This window comes from Chelonia mydas, chromosome 3 (genome assembly GCF_015237465.2).
Source record: "Chelonia mydas isolate rCheMyd1 chromosome 3, rCheMyd1.pri.v2, whole genome shotgun sequence".
NCBI lineage: Eukaryota > Metazoa > Chordata > Testudines > Cheloniidae > Chelonia > Chelonia mydas.
The window spans coordinates 201,672,816-201,691,139 of NC_057851.1; the positions used below are offsets into that span (position 1 = coordinate 201,672,816).

At 43.8% G+C, this 18,324-nt stretch overlaps 1 protein-coding gene across 9 annotated transcripts in view; it reads left to right on the forward strand.

Annotated features, from left to right (window-relative positions):
• ANAPC1 (anaphase promoting complex subunit 1) overlaps window positions 1-18,095 on the forward strand; it is a 68,235-nt gene extending 50,140 nt beyond the window's left edge. For 8 of the 9 annotated variants that reach the window (XM_037896332.2, XM_037896335.2, XM_037896336.2 and 5 more), the window contains 14 exons: window positions 1,669-1,745; window positions 2,010-2,100; window positions 2,198-2,251; window positions 2,788-2,981; window positions 4,975-5,061; window positions 5,606-5,723; window positions 7,267-7,344; window positions 7,858-7,925; window positions 11,060-11,198; window positions 12,027-12,113; window positions 12,753-12,848; window positions 13,182-13,380; window positions 14,308-14,442; window positions 16,459-18,095. In XM_037896332.2, coding sequence (XP_037752260.1) covers window positions 1,669-1,745; window positions 2,010-2,100; window positions 2,198-2,251; window positions 2,788-2,981; window positions 4,975-5,061; window positions 5,606-5,723; window positions 7,267-7,344; window positions 7,858-7,925; window positions 11,060-11,198; window positions 12,027-12,113; window positions 12,753-12,848; window positions 13,182-13,380; window positions 14,308-14,442; window positions 16,459-16,574 — 1,539 coding nt within the window. In that variant the 3' untranslated portion in view covers window positions 16,575-18,095. The remainder of the gene's footprint in view (window positions 1-1,668; window positions 1,746-2,009; window positions 2,101-2,197; window positions 2,252-2,787; window positions 2,982-4,974; window positions 5,062-5,605; window positions 5,724-7,266; window positions 7,345-7,857; window positions 7,926-11,059; window positions 11,199-12,026; window positions 12,114-12,752; window positions 12,849-13,181; window positions 13,381-14,307; window positions 14,443-16,458) is intronic. The other variant, XM_037896341.2, reaches the window with a different exon arrangement.
• Window positions 18,096-18,324: the final 229 nt, after the last annotated feature.

Below are 18,324 nucleotides of genomic sequence, written 5' to 3' on the forward strand. Positions count from 1 at the left end.
CTTCCCTTCTTTGAAAGTGTGGTATTTAAAAATCTGAGAGGTGCAGGGACTGGGGGAGAAGCTAGAAGCAGGGTAGGGCTAACAGCCATGTTCTTGGCAAGATTTATACTGATATTCACACTCAACATGAACATCACCTTAAAGTTTTTTTTTCTTATGGAATTTCCATAGTTTTTAAAAATCATCAGAATGTGGGAGTAGACAGAGCAGGAAGCTCGTGCTGGCCACAGCTGAACCCATCAACACTTGGTTGGGGAGTATTTGTGGTGGATCCTGACAAGCCTAATAAAGTTTTACAGAGGGACCCCAACAAGCCTTTTAAGGTCTCCAGGAGGCATGGAATGTTTCATGCTCCACTACTCCCTAACATTGCTTTTCCACTGTCCTTCCAGTCTGCTGGCAACCTTCATCCCACCTTTACTGCCCCTGTTCTGCTGTGCTCCCATACCTCTTTCCACAGTGTCTTCCCCCAGTTCCCTTCTACCCTACACACACCCCTCCTGTGGATCTCACCTAAAGCAAACGACTGAGAGGGTTAACAGACCTGGGTTACTGGGGGCAACAGAACAGAAAGCCTTTCCTTTCCTTCTCCCACCCCTCAACTAATGAATTAAATAAGCTTAGTTGTCTCTGCCTTCATGATCTGGAACTACCATTTGGCCAAAAAGTATGAGTGAGACATGTTGAAAGTGTGATCATCACAAGATACAAACCTTTCACAGACTACTTGTGATATTAACTTAACTCCCCCCCCCCACCCCCAATTCTCCTTTTTCCATTGATGAGTCCCCCAAACTCTGCCTGCTGCAAGAAAGGGCTTTGCCTAAATGACACAAGCAAGCCCCAAGCTGGGGAGCGATATATAATAATACATTGGTTGAATGGACACAATCAGCGGTGGTTTTGACAGCTTTAACCAGAGGCTAAAATCATTAGCTATTCATCAGTAGCTCAGAATGGGCAGTGCAATTACTGTAAAGGATTTAAAAAAATAAATCCGACTGTCTAATAAAATGGGTTAAGATTAGATTGTCATTACTATGTATGGGTAAGCCGAGTGCAGTGTGATCCCATTCTTAACAAAGTGTTAGTAATGTGAGCAAGCATTTACCAACCTCCACCCCTCCCCTAACCCCAACAACTTTACCTCAGTGTCCCTTTAAGGTAAAAAAAAAAAAAAAAAAAAGGCAGATAAAGGGGTGCTTAGTTTAAAATCCTGCCTTGACTAAACAAATTTCCTTACCCTGTGTTTGAAAAAGGAGTGCCAAACCTTTCTTGAGACCAGGGATCAAACATGGCCCTTACTAAAGTAACTTGAAATCATCTTGATCAAACAGATTAAAAGGCTCTGAACATGTCAGGTACTCCACTTCCTTATGGGTTAGATTGTTTATGTGATCATAGCATGCTTCTGGCACACTCTAGCGATTTGCAGGATTCACTGTCATTCCAAACTTAACTAGAAGATTAGGGTGTTTCACTACAAAATATTGGCCTTTCTGGGTCAGAGTTGAAGCACTATGATGTAGTTGTAGTAGAGGAAAAGCTTAGTGCATAATCCTATAAAATGAACTTTGTATCTTGTATCACTTGTGAAATCACAGAAACCAGGGAAGGCTCAGGAATTAACAGATATGTCAATTTATTTATCTGCCATGCTTTCTCTAGATTATAAGAGAGAACCGTATATCCCTTCATGCAACAGAATTGCCTTCATCAGAAGATCTGAATTTGGAGACACTGGCGTAAGTAATGTGGTGATAAAGTGCTGACAGAATTGCTGGGAGACATTGTACAAAAACAGATTTTAGATCTGAGGAATGTCCCTGAACCTGACTGTCGTATACCTCTTCACGCAGATGCCAGTGTCTATTGGTCACTGTTCTGGGCTTTAGTCTCACTTTTTAGTTAACCAAAAGGTTATAAAATCAATGTGACACTTTGATATCATTGTTTTTCGTTTCCTAATTTGAATAAATCAGCTGTTTCCTGTTTATGTTGTTTTTTAGGCAAGCTCACGTCTACATCATTGCTGGTGCCTGCTTGTCATTGGGTTTTCGATTTGCTGGTTCAGAAAACCTAGCTGCATTTAACTGCTTGGTAAGAGGCTGGGTAGTTTTTTGACATTTTTTTGAAGATAACAACTGTGTCCTCTATATCTGTATTTAGCATGTGTTCTCTTTGCTCTTCTTTACAGTTTAAATTTGCAAAAGATTTCATGAAATGTTTGTCAGCACCTACAGCTTCAATAGTAAGTTCTTTTAGATTCTCTCAACGAAAATGAACCCCTGGTATGTAATGCACGTTGATTAAACTCAATGAAGCTTCAAAGCAAACAAAATGTCACCTTTAGTTCCCACATTACTGACTATATCTACCGACCTGTCAGTTCAATAAACCAGCATTATTAATGATGCTAGTGACCCTTTGTATTTTTCCCTACAACAGTGTTGTCTGATTTTTCTAACATTGGGGAATAGACCAAATAGTCATGAAGAAAATAGTCTCTTCTTTGTGGGCTGGGTAGAAGAATGTAAACTAATGGGGAGTGTCAAGTGTGAAGCTGATGTACCTCCATATACTGATGTGCTGGTGGCCATTATAGTGTGAGTTTTCTTGTATAGTAGTGAGGCTGTAAGATTAAGGTTGCTAATGAGGCCTCTTTGATGAGAATCTGCAATATTCTATTGCGAGTCGTACGTTGTATCTAATGAGAAGCACATGTAAGAGTGTAGAAGTGTAATTACTCCTCTTCTTCCCCCTCTCCCCCCTCCCATATACTTCAAGACAGGGCACTATAACCTTGAAACTTGTTTGAGTGTCGTGCTGCTGTCTCTTGCAATGGTGATGGCGGGCTCTGGCAACTTGAAGGTCCTCCAGCTCTGTCGTTTCATGCATAAGAAGACAGGTGGAGAGATGAACTATGGGTTCCATCTGGCTCATCACATGGCTCTTGGACTCCTTTTTTTGGGAGGAGGAAGGTAACCCGTTATTTCCAAAGCTGCCTTTTTCCTGCTTTGTATTACGAATTATCTCGTGCTTCTCGAGGATGGTAAATCTCTAGAAGAATGCTGACTGTTTAGAGAAGAGCAGCACAGCTTCTGGTGGATTTTCTCTTATTGCTTTCTACACTTTGGTTACTTAGATCTCTTCGTTTTTGATAACGCGTGCTCACTGGAACTCCAGAAGTGTACGTCCCTCAGGAATTTGCCTGCCCTTATAAGTGAAAAGCTGATGACACAAACAATAGAAACGATTGCTGGTGCTAATGGTTTTAATTCCTGGTTAAAGGAAAACTGAAAAGTTTTTGCAGATAGAAACACTAGATTACAAACCCACCGGTGATGCTGCTTTGAGTGACTAACATAGCAGAAGTTTTTGGTTTAAAAACGACGCTTTAAAGCGTTGGTTTGCACACATCCTGCAGAATGCCTGGCGGGGTCTGCCAGGGCTACAGTGCTACTTTCTAGCCCACCACGTGGCCACCTCCAGCCTGTGGAATCTTGCCTTCCATTTTCCTTTGCTGAAAGCTGCCCCTGTCCCTTCTCTGCAGTCTCCCTTTCTGTCCTGGGGGTACCATAAAGTGTAGTATCATGGATGAACAGGAAATGCTGCCTTCAGTGATCCCTGTCCTGTTCCTTTTCTTGTTCTTTTCTTCAGTGTCTCAAGTTCATTTTTATCTCTAGTTTTCTTTTTTTAGCTTCCTCTTTTCCCTCATCTTTCTGTCCCCACCCACCAAACTTATTCTCTTACCTGGGATCCCGTTTTCACTCCTTAACTCTCTTCCCTGGTTGAGCCACACAAAACTTCTCATCCTCTGCCTCTGTGGGTTCTTCAAGCTTGGCTCGCCACCACTGCAGCTGCCAGGGCTCTGGGGTAAGGCTGAGTGGGATTAAAGCACAGGCTTGTCTGTTGCATGGTCTTCTCACCTGCCCATGCTCAGTGAGCTTCCAGGTGCAGGTTCCTCTCCTTCCCTTTCTCCCACTGGCCAAGGAAGAGTCTCCCTTTATTGCTTGATGCTGCAACCAGACCGCACGAAAGGCCCAATCCTCCAATAATGCTAAGTGGGCAAGTGTCTGAATGCAACAGTGAACTCCCTTTGAGCTGTGATCTAGACAGTGACACTGCCTCCGGTCTAGGCTTTATGACTGTGTGAACACCTTCTTCATTTTATGGCAATCAAATGACCACAGTCAATTCTTCTTTTGTATCAACGTATAGTGGATATTTGGTGTTTCACTTGCACATAGGTTAAATCTGCCCCATAAGAAATCTAGTGTGCAGATGGCACGGTCAGACTCCCGCACTGCAACCAGTCTCATCAGGAATTCTGTCACATTTTGACCTGCTGTAACTTGTGTAAATGCAAATGGTATTGCCATCCATATAACCAGCTAGTCCTTTTTGGAATCTTGGTAAACTAATTACGTCAGTAATATTCTATGACAGTGAATGTCTCAGGAAGATTGCTGCATGAATATTTCTTTCCCCATTTTAAATGAGTTCCCTAGTTTTACATGGGACAAGGTGAATAGTAGCACCAAAGTGACTTTGACCTCTTCCAGGTCTTAAAGAAAAAAATCCACTTCTCCATTGGCAAGTTGGAAGCTCTCTCTAGGCTCTCAATTTGAGCAGGAGATAAACTTTCATTAAAAAAAATATTTATCTCTAACGGTTGCACAGATAACTTTCCTAATATGAACAGATGCAGTGGTGTCTTTTAGCGTCTACATTGAGCAAAATCCGTCTGCCTTTTTTGAGTGGAGTTAAAATCTGCGAGTATATCTATCATTTTATATCCATATAAAACATTTGGCTTACTGTGCTAACGTTTATATTTATAGAAGTTCATTACATACGTGCACTGTACTACCACAGTTCCCGTTTTCTGGCTCATGAGAACACACTGGGAATGGATGCGAGAGTTCGGTGAGTCACCAGTGCTGAAAGATAATAGGTGATGTTTCTCTGCAGATACTCCCTGAGTACGTCAGATTCTTCGATTGCTGCTCTTCTTTGTGCTCTGTATCCTCACTTCCCCGTTCACAGTTCTGACAACAGGTAAGGGCTAGCGATTGTGTGTGTCTTCCTAACATACAATAGGTGGTACTTCCACAAAAAATGATCCAGGGCTAAGGCTCTGAAAGCCTTTTGGCTACAGTGACATTAGAGCTGAATCAACTAGTGCCAGCTTTCAAATAGTTGTGAGAAATGGAGCAATAAGTAAAGAACAGGATGACAGTGATGATCAGATCAATGAAGAGATGCTGTTATGACTCTGTATTTCTTTAACAAACTGCATCCTGGTCAATACAACTTGGCTATAACAGTTTGCTCTATAATGAAAGCTCACCTATAAAATCTCTCTCTATGGAATTTAAAAAAATGTATTTAAAAGTGAATAAATATTGTCTTATTAGGGAAACCGTCTGTCTTTGTAAAATCAGTAAATGTATATATGTACATATTGCAGCAAGTTTTACTGTAGTCTAATAGAGCTTCTGTATGTCTCTTACCCTTCGTGTAGCTTGCCAGCACACACAGGTGTTTGGAGACCTCTCTTTAGCAACACCATTGTGCTAAATTCTTTATTTCCCATAAACAGGTATCACCTTCAGGCCCTACGGCACCTGTATGTGCTGGCAGCAGAACCAAGGCTCCTGGTGCCTGTTGATGTGGATACAAACACTCCTTGTTACACACTACTAGAGGTTACCTATAAGGTAATGTATCCGAAGTAGGGAGGTATGGGGCTGTGAAGCTTGAAGTTCATTCAAAACTTCATGTACAGGGTGTATACATACCTCAGTGTTGTGGCCTGCAATCCTGGTTTTGTTTTCAGTGGTCTAGTGGAGTCAAACCAGATTGTCTAGGCAAATAATGAAGGAACTCCTCCCAACCCATATCTTTTGTTTCTAGTGCTTTGAGTAGCACCTTGAGGGTAGAACCAGAGACAAGTGAAATGCACAGGGAAGTCCTACAGAACTCAGTACAGATACTGATCTGGGGTAACAGTTATCTGTATAAATACCGTGGAGATTTTCAAAGGCACAGAGTCAGTGGAAGTTGGTTGCTCCAACTGACTTTTAAAAATCTCGATGCTTTGAAAATGGGATACTCAACATTCCTCCCAGCTACACCCATTAGGCACCTCTTGAGATGAGTGCCCGTCCTCCACAATGGACTGTTGTAGAAAGATACATTCAGGATCAAACAACTTCCTACAGCTGAAGTGTGATGTGGCATGGTTAGGACCCTAACAAATTCACAGCCGTGATAAACGTGTCGCAGACCGTGAAAGTGGTCTTTCCTTGTGAAATTTGGTCTTTTGTGTACCTTTACCCTATACTATGCAGATTTCCTGGGGGAGACCAGTGTTTCCCAAACAGGGGAGACGCTGGAGTCGCAGGGTTATGTTAGGAGGGTGCAGTGGTGCCTTACTTATGTGCTGCTGTTGACGGCGGCGCTGCCTTCAGAGCTGGGCTCTCGGCCAGCAGCCACCACTCTCCGGCAGCCCCGCTCTGAAGGCAGGGCTGCCACCAGCAGGGGCACAGAAATAAGGGTGGCAGTACTGCGACCCTCCCACAACCCTCTTTTCGGTCAGGACCCTACAGTGACAACACCGTGAAATTTCAGATTGAAACATCTGAAATCGTGAAACTTATTATTTTTAAAATCCTTTGACCATGAAATTGACCAAAATGGACTGTGAATTTGGTAGGGCCCTAGGCATGGAATAAGCTGTGGGTATAAGGACAGGCCTTACCAGCTGATAGGAGAAGAGAAGTGCAGAGACCGTAGTGATCTGACCAGACATGCGAAAGCATCTCCTGTTGTTGCTTTGGAAGATTGCCCTTATGGGCCGTGTAGCTCATTTTTGAAAGGTGGGTGTTTAGGTTGAAAAATGTCCCCATCTCATGACAACGGTGCTATACATGTTGACTCAGCCATGCTGCCATCCTCTGTTTTCCCATAGACATTTTGTGACAGACCTGAAGCAGCGCTCGGTGGAGCTGGAAAGCTTGTCTTTCACCAACAGAATGTTACACCAATAAAATGTTACCTCCCCTACCTTGTCTCTCTCACTTTGTGACATAAATGGTAATATTAAGCCACCCATTTCACTGGGAAAATGGATATAGAAAATACAAGGTTCTTGCAGTGCAGCCAGGCTGAACAGAGGTGTAACTGGGAGACTGGCATGCTTTCTGTTACTGTGCACTGAAGCCGTTTTTATTAACGCATGACTGTTGGTGGTGTTTAAAGGGCACGCAATGGTATGAAGAAACCACAGAGGAATTGATGGCACCAACTCTCCTCCCGGAGCTTCACTTACTTAAGCAGGTAAATCAGGGCTCCAGCTGAGTAATGTACATTTTGGCCCAGATTCTGTGATGCAGTGAAGATTCACTCAGTGAGCAGAAAGGAGGGTGGCTATTGGGGACCTAGTTACGGCTCTGATTCATTGCCCTGGCCCCAGTGCATGTTAGAGCAGCCTGGGATTAGCTCTAGCCAATGTCCGCTGACAATGGCCCCTAGAGACCATTTCCTGCCGGTGGGATAGCCATAGTGCATAGTTATGCCCCTACATGTTCCTTCCTACCCCTGATCCTGCCTGTGGTCCCTGTCACCTCTACACCCACTGAGGATTCCCCCGGGCATCCTCTGCAGGGGACACAGCCAGTTTCTGTCCTCTTGGAGTCTCCAGTGACACACAGCAGATGGTGCTGGGAGGGAGTATCTGCCCATCTAAGGGGGTAGAAATAGATTTATATTGCTCTTTTGTTTTTGCAGTCCCTGTTACCTCCATATCAGTGATATGCTCCTCACTAGTAATTAAAACATTTACATTGGCAGATCAGAGTGAAAGGCCCGCGATACTGGGAACTACTAATAGATTTAAGCAAGGGGACACACCAGCTGAAGTAAGTATTCCTGATGCTATATACCTAGATTGACTAAATTTGTTAATGTCCCTTAACATTGAAGTAAACTTGTGAAATTTTTTTATCTCCTGTGGTTAGAAGTAACACCTAAAATTTACAATAGCTGAAAGAAATTAAAGAAATTCTTCCGTTTCAGTTTGTCTACTTTTGTGCATTTGACAGCCCTTTGTGCGTAGTCAGTTTCACTCTTCCTCTGGATAGTCAGTTTCACTTGTTTTGTGGGTTTTTCATTTAAAAAAAAAAAAAAAAAAAAAGGAACCAAGAGAAGGGGAAATGGGCAGGGGACCTCAGCTAGAAACGACTTTTAATATGTGGAGGTTTTGGGTTTTGTGTGTAATTGATGAGATTTCTCATTGCCTCTGTCCTTGAAAATGGCACGCTGCTGATAGAGTGGCTAGCTAATCTTACTAGTGTGCCAGAGATTATATTTTTCTGAAGTGTGCCCAGTACTAATTAATGCAGATTAACATTTAAATACATCCACTGGACAATTGTAAAGGACAGTAATCGTATCTGAATATCAGAGGGGTAGCGGGTTAGTCTATATCCACAAAAACAACGAGGAATCTGGTGGCACATGAAAGACTAACAGATTTATTTGGGCATAAGCTTTTATGGGTAAAAAACCCCACTTCAGATGCATGGAGGGAAAATTACAAATGCAGGCATAAATATACTGACACATGAACGGAAGGGAATTACCTTACAAGTGGAGAATCAGTGTTAACAAGCCCAATTCAGTCCAGGATAGGTTGTAGATCACTGATGTGCTGGAGAGATGACTTCTGGAATACTACAAGACAGGCCCAACAAGGAAAATAACAGAACACCCACTGGCCATCATGTGCAGCCCCCAGCTAAAACCTCTCCAGCACATCAACAACGATCTACAACCTATCCTGGAAAACGATCCCCCACTCTCACAGACCTTGGAAGGCAGGCCAGTCCTCGCTTACAGACAGCCCCCTAACCTGAAGCAAATACTCACCAGCAACTACACACCACATCACAGAAACACTAACCCAGGAACCAATCCCTGTAACAAACCCCGTAGCCTTCTCTGTCCCCATATCTACTCTAGTGACACCATCAGATGACCCAGCCACACCATCAGGGGCTCGTTCACCCGCACATCTACCAATGTGATATATGCCATCATGTGCCAGCAATGCCCCTCTGCCATGTACATTGGCCAAACCGGACAGTCTCAACATAAAAGGATAAATGGACACAAATCAGACATCAGGAATGGTACCATACAAAAGCCAGTAGAAGAACACGTCAATCTCCCTGGACATTCAATAACAGATTTAAAAGTAGCCATCCTTCAACAAAAAAAGTCAAAAACAGACTTCAAAGAGAAACTGCAGAGATACAATTCATCTGAAAATTTAACACCATTAATTTTGGCTTGAATAGGGACTGGGAGTGGCTGGCTCCCTACAAAAGCAATTTTCCCTCTCTTGGTATTGACACCTCCTCATCAGTTATTGGGAGTGGACCACATCCACCCTGACTGTATTGGCCTTGTCAACACTGGTTCTCCACTTGTAAGGTAACTCCCTTCTCTTCATGTGTCCGTATAATAATGCCTGCATCTGTAATTTTCCCTCCATGCATCTGAAGAAGTGGGGTTTTTTACTCATGAAAGCTTATGCCCAAATAAATCCGTTAGTCTTTAAGGTGCCACCGGACTCCTTGCTGTACCTGAATATAGGAATCATAGGTAAAATTATTCCTAGCATTATAGATAGCAGCCTGGAATTGTAAATTCTGTAAATGACACATGCAAGCTAGAGTGGCATGAAAAGAACACTTGAATGTTTCACTAGTAATTTTGCTATTTCGTTTAATGTAAATGACACAGTCAAGATTAGGTTAGATACAGCAACGCACCCTGGAGAGAGAGAGAGAGAGAGAGAGAGAGAGACTATAAAACCACCCACAGATTGGAGTAGAATGTGATGGCCCATTTGGAAAAGGGCAGATCTCACCGGGAGCATATTCAGCCAGTGCTGTGTAATCTATCCTGGCTGCCTTTTGGGTTTAGGGGTGGGGTGGAAGGTGGTGGTTTTGACCTGTAACTCCCCCCAGTAGCTTTGGAGCTGTCTACCTGAGAGTCCCTCTTTCTCATGCCATAGTGCCCCAGGTAACATGGGGGCTGCCAATGGGACATGCTCTCTGGGGGCTCCCAGCTTTGGAATTAGCAACCCCCTTGGATCCACAATAGCCCGAAACTGATGGCATTCAGGACATGCTGCAAAGCGGTCCTCCTCCCCCTCCTAGCAACTTTAAAATGGGGGGAATTGTGAGGCTGGTGACTGGGTGGAGCTGCAGGGGACACTGGTTTTAGCTTTATTTGTCTGGCTCCCTGGTTATGGGTTACTGCTGCATGACGGTGTTGATGTGGTGTTTCTGATAGGGTATTTTACAGTTATGGGTAACGGATCCCAGAGCATAGGGATAAGGCGCCCTTTTATATAAATCTAAATAAGGTAAAGGACTTTTCTGAACAAACTCAATTGCTTTGCAGCAGCGAAGCTCTGAGCTGTTTTCACGTATGTGGTGCTCACCCTAACTTGTAGGGTTGCTCCTGAACAGTGGGTTGTTGGCGTTGCCATCTCTTGCTGTAAGAGGAAAGAGCCCGGTCTCTAGGGAAAATGGAGCAAAGCACTGATGCATGGCGCTACTCTTTGTCGAGTGAGGCGCAATGTGAATGGAACCCTCTGGTGCCATTTTTAGGGGGTGGTGCTTGGGGGCTCAACCACCCATTAAGGTATTAATTTCTTCAGAGGGAATTCATAATATTGTATAGATCAGTAATGCTGGAAAACCTCACTCCTCTTCGCTCTCCCAGTGCTGCTCCCTTCCCCTCCCCACCCCGATTGCCTTCCTGTGGTTGGATGTCAAAGAAATCGAGATCTCCCCATGCATGTGCATATACAGGAGCTAAATAACAAGGAAGCAAATTCCTGGATAGGGACATTAGCACATACAAGTTACTAGGTTGCTAGTTATTTCTATATCTGTTTGCCATGTCATGTGTCAGTACCACAGCTGGATGGAAAGAGATTTAAATAAGTTCAAAATGGTAAATGTTGTTGTTTTTTCAGGTCGATCCTTTCTAAGGATGGCATCCTGTATGTAAAACTGCGAGCTGGGCAGCTCTCGTACAAAGAGGACCCAATGGGCTGGCGCAGTTTGTTAGCACAGGCTGTCACTCACAGGAACTCTGAAACTCGGACGTTCAAGGTAGTGTCATCTAACTGTTCAGCTAGTGAGCACAAAGCAGTAACGTGACCGCTGTGGTTACTGGCAGCTCTGCACACAAGTTCTCACCTGAACGGCGCTGGAACTGAGAGAGAACTGTACTGGGGCAGTGAGTGGTTGAGATCCTGAGCCTTCCATCTTCCTGGGTTCACATATGGGCTAGGAGGGTAGTGATGAAAAGCTGTTGCTATCTCACAGCTATTTGGCCTGTGGGAAGTGAATTAGTGGGTTCAGTCCAGTTCCCTCTGGCCAGGAGCCCATGGCACAAAACTGCTGTCTTCAGAGCCCAGAGAGTGAATTGGCATGTCAGTGGGGAATTTCACCTCTAGAAGTGGCCTTTACAGAGCAGGGGTGGAGCAAGCCACGTTGGGGTACAGCTGAGAAATGTGTACAGCCACTGTCTGTACCTGTTTCACTCAGCATTTCAAGTGGCAGAGTGGTGCCAAACTAGTACTTTTCAGGAGTGCTGAAATCTCTCTTAAAAATGGCGTTAATGCATTGCTTTAGGAAAATTAGCCCAGCAGCTGCCACACAGCGCTGCGCCAGGCTGTCTTAAGAGCATCCACACCACCACCCCTGCCTCTTTACTTTCTAAATAAATAAATGGCATAGCTTTTTCCAGTGGTCAGATGCAAAGGTTATGAGACTTTGATTTTGCCCATTAAATCAGTCATGTAGATTACAATGACCTGCAACTGAGCTCTGGAGAATCACAGTAGGGAAGGAGGGGAGGGTATAAATTATTGTTTGACCTATGCAATGAAAGCAAAAGATTCCTAATCTAAAGTGTGCATTTTTACCTCTTTTTAGCCAGAAACTATTTCTGCTTTCACTTCTGATCCCGCACTACTTTCATTTGCTGACTATTTCTGCAAACCAGCTGTGAACATGGGTCAGGTACACATTGCCTATATGTGGGATATTGCTCAGAAGAATGGTTTCTTTTCTTGTTTTCATAAATAAAATTCAGAAAATGAATGTTAAGTTGCAGACAGCAGAGCTAATTCAGTAATGCAAGAAAAATTGTTCTGAAAAGACTTGTTCCTTGGAGGAGTTTGCTATATAGAACAAAATGGCATTACATAAAAAAGAATACACAAAAATAGAAACACAAAATAGAACTAAAAAAGCTTTTCAGTATAACCTTCTGCCACTGGTTAACCTCACAATTATATTCCCTGAATTCCCTATGGTTTGTACAAGGTATATCTACTGAATACTGAGATAAAGTAGGTTACTGATATTATTCAGGGCAGCCACTAAAGTTGTCTTGTGAACGAAGACTATGTCTTCTCTTTGTGCAGAATGAAATCGGAGACTAGCCTTCCAAAATACTAAGGGAGGGAGAAAAATCTAACTGCATTTTGCATTCTTTTAATGAATAAATACACAGGGACACAACTCTTTCCATAAGATGAATTACAGCAGATAATGTGGGGGATTAACCATAACAGAAGCCAACGTGAGCAATGTAAGAGAACTTGTAATAAATTATACGAACAGTGTGCACTCAGTGAAAGGCATTTCTTTTATCAGAAACAGGAAATATTGGACCTCTTCTCATCTATTCTTTATGAGTGTGTTACTCGAGAGAATCCGGAGATGCTGCCTGCATACATAGCAATAGATCAGGTAGAGTGAACGGTGTTCATTTTTTAAATCCTTAACAGCACTGACTCTTCAGAAGGGTATCATGTCAGTCTCACTCCTTTCATACGTATCATGGGTACCAGAAATGGGAAATTGCTCTGTCATCACAGGTTTACTGACAGCTTTCTAAGATTTCAAGAGAGCAATTGAAAAATAACCTAATGAAGTGATAAAGATCAGGAGAGGGTAGTCTGGTTTTTTCAGATTGACGCACTGAGGGAGGGAAGTTCAGTTATTTTGCAGTTATGAGGGGGGGATGTTTCTTTTCTAGTACAGATCAAGTTCACAGAATATCTTTGTTTTCTCTCCTGTTAGGCCGTGAGGATATTAGAGAGAAAAGAAATGTCTGAGACCTTTGAACTGTGGCAGATAAAGCTGGTATTAGAATTTTTCAGCTCCAGAAGCCACCAGGAGAGGGCGAGGAGAAATCCAAACCGAGGGCTCTTCATGAACTCTGAATTTCTGCCTGTGATGAAGTGCACTATTGATAATACTTTGGACCAGTGGCTACAAGGTAAAGAGAGCAGCATGAGTATAGTGCCACATTTTGGGTGTGAGTCTGTGACCCTGCACTGAGAGAGATCTGACACCCTGCGGTACAGCTTCTGGGAATCAGGCTTCGTTGGTATCTTGCCCATCAGCTGGGTTTTTTTTTTTGGTTTTTAGTGCAGGTGGGGGAGGGGAAATAAAGAACAGATTGCTCATGTTTGAATCCTGTTTATCTGCTGATTGGCCAGTTTATAAGAGTGAATGCTGCCTCCTTCAGGTAATCAAGAGAAGGAATTGTAGCTGATTTTTGTGATTTTTTTTTTTTTTCTTAAATATTTGCACAAAACCAGGAGTCTTAAAAGCTGAGCTGGTGCTCTGAGCTGCTGCCACCACTGGAATTTTAAAATAGTCTCCAAAATCTGGTTACCTGTATCGTGGGAGGCCCCATGTAGTGTGTATTGTGTAGAACAGCAATATGTGTCTGCACTTCTCTCTCTGGGTGTGTTGCATTTTGTGTAATTACCTGGTGTCCCAAGTACGCACCTTCTGAGAACATTGTGTTCCAACTGGAACGATTTAACGTAGCGTTTGTATGTGATACCCTGAGGGCTCTGTGTGACTGCTTCCTTGTGTGGAAAGTTTGGGTTAATGCAGGAGATGACTCAGACTTCCTTAATGTTCTGAGGGGCAGTGATATCTTGTGAGCCCAGGCAAAGTGAAGCGGAGAGCGAGGTGGGGATTAGGTTTGAAGAATGGCATGGTGGTAGTCCTTGAATGAAGAGCCGCTACAAGCCAAAGCCCTGGCCTTGGTAGTCGGTGCTGGGGGGAGATCCTTCCAACAAACCCATGTGGCAGGGAGCAATGTCCCACTCCAATGCCTCTCTGTGTTCTGTTCTCTCAACAAATGAGAAGATAGTCCCTGAATCTCAGCAGACTCCCTTGTATGTTACAGCTGGAGGGGACGTCTCGCTGCACTCCTACCTAAGCGGGCAGCCTACTGAAGAATCTCAGTTAAGTATGCTGGCCTGCTTCCTCGTTTACCACTCAGTCCCCACCCCAGGGCAGCTCTCAGCAGGCGGCTTAGAAGGTAAGGTTATGGCCGTGCTGGGTTGGATTGGGCGTACTATTACTATAAGTTTGACCTTTCACGTTTACCTCATGTGTTAAGTTGTTGCTACAGTGTAGATATTTTTTTTTTTTTTACCCCTGTGCAAGTATTTTCTTTTCTTGTGACTTTTCTTGGACCTTTATGTGGTGAGCAGGGCCCTTAGCCGTAGGGACATGATGGGGGATTAAAGAGATCAGCCTTAGCCACTGCTCTTCAGTAGACATCCTGGCTTTTCTCCAGGTTGATATGGGTAAGGATATGAGGCCTTGTTCCCTTAGCACTCAACCAGGGACCTTCAGTGCACCAAAGGATTCACGGCACCTTGCACCTGGAGGTAGTGACGTTTCCAAGGCAGTGGACAAGATCAGACAGACTGCATTCCTCTGCTCCCCTTTATTACTCTAGCTTTTTCCTGAACATCGTTGTTCATCTTTCCTTTGAGCACCTAGGTGGTTCTGGAGAGCGGACGTGCTCTCCTAGTGGCAACCTGTTTGGTCAGGAAGGTAGGGAAATTTCATTCCGTGGCCTCTATTGAATCCCCACCATGATAGGCTGATGCTCAGAGCAGTCCCATCCTCACAAGCCTGGTCTAGGTGATGCTTCCTGCTGACCCAATTCTGGGAAGGACAAAGAGAATGCCTTCGCACTGTTGCTTTCCTAGATGCACTGTTCTAAACCCAGCTGCTCAGAAATCAAAGCCCGCCCCCCCCCCCCCCCCCCACCATGAGATTTTAAAAAACAATCAATGTTGGCTCTTCTGCTTTCTGGGATTCGAGCCTCTCGGGTCACGTTTTTCAGCTTTTCCCCAACCACAGGGTCCAGAACATGACTACTTTTAAAGGAAAGCAGACACTCCCGTGTAACAACAGCATTCAGGGAGCTGGGGCTGTAAGAAAAACACCACTTACCAGGAAAGAAAGTCTCACAAGAGCTGGAAATCTGTAGGTGTTTGCAGGGTGCCCTTCTTATAGCCTTCCTGTTTTGGGGGCATTCTGTGGTTTTTTTGTTTTGTTTTTTTCTTCAGAGTTGTTGCTCACACTCTTGGGGTTTGCCTCCATCTGCTCACTTTTCTAGAAGAAGCTTTTATAACTGGCTTGTTCGGTGAACATCACTGAGGCTGCTTTGCACATACATATCACTTCATTTCTTCTTTCTCCACACACACAGCTGTCAGGTCGGGCCTGGCGTTTGAGTACAAACATTGTGAGAAGCATACAGAATTGCTAGGCTGTCAAGAGTTACCAAGCTTGTGTTCCTTACTCAAATGGTGATGGCAAAATAGAAAATAAAACGCCAACCTCTCCACCAGGGGAGGTAGCCGGGCTGTTGGGTGGGCGGTGTGGAACAAATAAGGATCTGCCAACCCTTCCAGTGTGGGAGGGCATTTTGAAAAGCTGGGGAGAGAGTTGGTTGTGTTTTTGTCTTTTTTTTTTTTTTTTTTTTTTAAAAGACACTCAAAAGAATACAGAGGCAGGAGAGTGAGAGAGTAATGAAGCTTGATGTGCAAGGTCAGGCCTAAAGGAGCATTTGGGTGGGGACACCATCAGTTGAAAGAAAAATCCCATTCCCACATCCCCCTGAATTTTGTACCTACAAATAACACCTCAGCTGAGTAGAATGTTTTAGTTCATTTCCTTTGTGTGTCGTCAGTTTCTGTTTCCCTGCGTAGGTGATTGGATACCCAGTTTTCTGTTTGATTTCTGTGTTGCTGTTCGAGACTTAAGTGTCCTTCACCAACACACACAGGGATTCCTTTCTGAGTCCTTTCCTAATTGTTAATGCAAACTTAAACTAAAAATCGGCAAAGTTTACTGTTCATAGACTATCCATTTTGGGTGTGCGCGTTTGGAACATTGAGTAGATGGATACGCCACCAAAGACATGCATCCCTACTGCACTGAACAGCAGTGATATTATATTTCCAACACTGGTAACTGTTTCAGTATGCAAGCGTTCTCCAGATACAGAATCATTCTCCTGCTTTTGTCTCACTAGGGAGCGTAAGCTTTTCTGAACTGCTTTTGAAATTCAGGCGGCTGAAAATGCCAGTTCGTGCATTGCTGCGACTTGCACCTCTACTGCTTGGAAATCCACAGTCAATGGTGCTGTGACTGTGCCAAGACGGAGACCCAGAACACAGACCTTACACAGTGACCAAAGCCAATGCCAATGCCAACAGTGTTGTTTTAAGTTATCTGAAAGACACATGGATGAAGGGAACTTAACGTTGTAACTTCACAGGCCATGTCCCAAGCATCTCTTCCACTTGCCCGTAGATGTTTTGACTGTGACAGGGAGCTTTGTATGTATTGTTGTTTCAATGAAGGGTATCTGCATACAACGAATTCATCCTTTACTTTTCTAAATAAAGTTTGTTTACAAAAAAGCCTTGTGGCGAGTCATGAAAATAACCCATCTGGAAGCAATTGGTCACCTCATGTGCTCACCACCCAGTATCCTGAGTCTTTGGCACTTTTAAAACCGTCTTTAAGGAGATAGAAAAGGGCTTTTTACAGGGAAGGCATTCAGGAGCAGTAGGCCTCAACCTCCGCTTTCCGTCTTGGACAGCTGGATGGAAACTGTAAAGTTGAGTCGTACGCCATCACATTCATATACCGCCTGTTGCTTCCCTTTCTTCCGCCATTTTCAAAAATCGAATCTTTTTTCTAAAACACTTTTTTAAAAAAAAACAAAAAAAACAAGATGGGACCATTTCAAGCCCAGCAGAACAAAGACAACTTTGAATTTCTTTTTTTAAATGAGATGATTTTAATTTCATTTTTCAACTGGTGCTGAGCAGAACCTGCTCGCTGGGCTGTGCCGCCTCTCCGACGAGGCTGAATCTGTGTACTTGGCTAGGCTATTTGGACAGTCTGCGATTCCTGCCCCCCCACCTCTGACACGCAGAGGTGCTGGCCCTGGCACATGATGGAATTTCTGTGCAGTGAATGAGGAAAAGCTGCAGGCAGAAAGATGTCGATGCTGCGGAAAGAGCAATGGCCCAGAACCTATGAGACCAGAACCTAGTCAGTGGATTTGCTGCAGGCTGGTTATGCAAGATTGGGTAAGTCCCCTAAACTAGAGCATTTGAGGCCAACAGTATTGGCAGCCTCACATCTCCGTACTTCAGTTCTCCCAGAATGGGGCTCGCTACAAGGAGCCTGGAATGTTGGAGGGGTGGGGTAGGGTGAGCAGACAGCAAATGTGAAAAATCGGGAGAGGGGGTGGGGGTAATAGGAGCCTATATAAGAAAAAGACCCCAAAATCGGGACATTTGGTCACTTTAGGTGGGGGAGCACACACGAGTGCTGTCGGCTGGTGACCAACAACTGAACAGAGGGGTTATGGCTGGAGGAGGGGTAACAGGACAGCCCTGGATCTTGGAGGAGATGGCAGCTTCCAAGGGACCATGGAAAAAACAGGCTAGGGGGTGGGAGGACAAGGCTGGGGGTCACCATTCTGAGGGCTGTATCGAGAACCCCTCATCACTGCCAGAAAGGAGGATGGCCTGTGGGGTCACTAGCTGGAGACCAGCCTTCAGTGTGGAGAAAAGTTGTCAGATTTTACTGGAAAAAAAAATATTTTCTATTTTTTACTTTTTAAAAACAAACCTGTTTAAAATGAAATCTGAATTTAATTGTTTGAATTTCATTTGCCATCCTAGTGCAGTGTGACACACATCCCTGAGCAAAAAGTTAATTATCTAGTCAATAAGTAGTATTTCATTCACCATTTTAACATACTAAAATATACAATTAATCTGAAAATATTAAGCCATATAATTACTTGTGTATATAGTTATAGAGAATCTTTGTAGGTAGCAAAAAGACATCGAGGCTCTGTTTAGTTGCAAGTCAACAT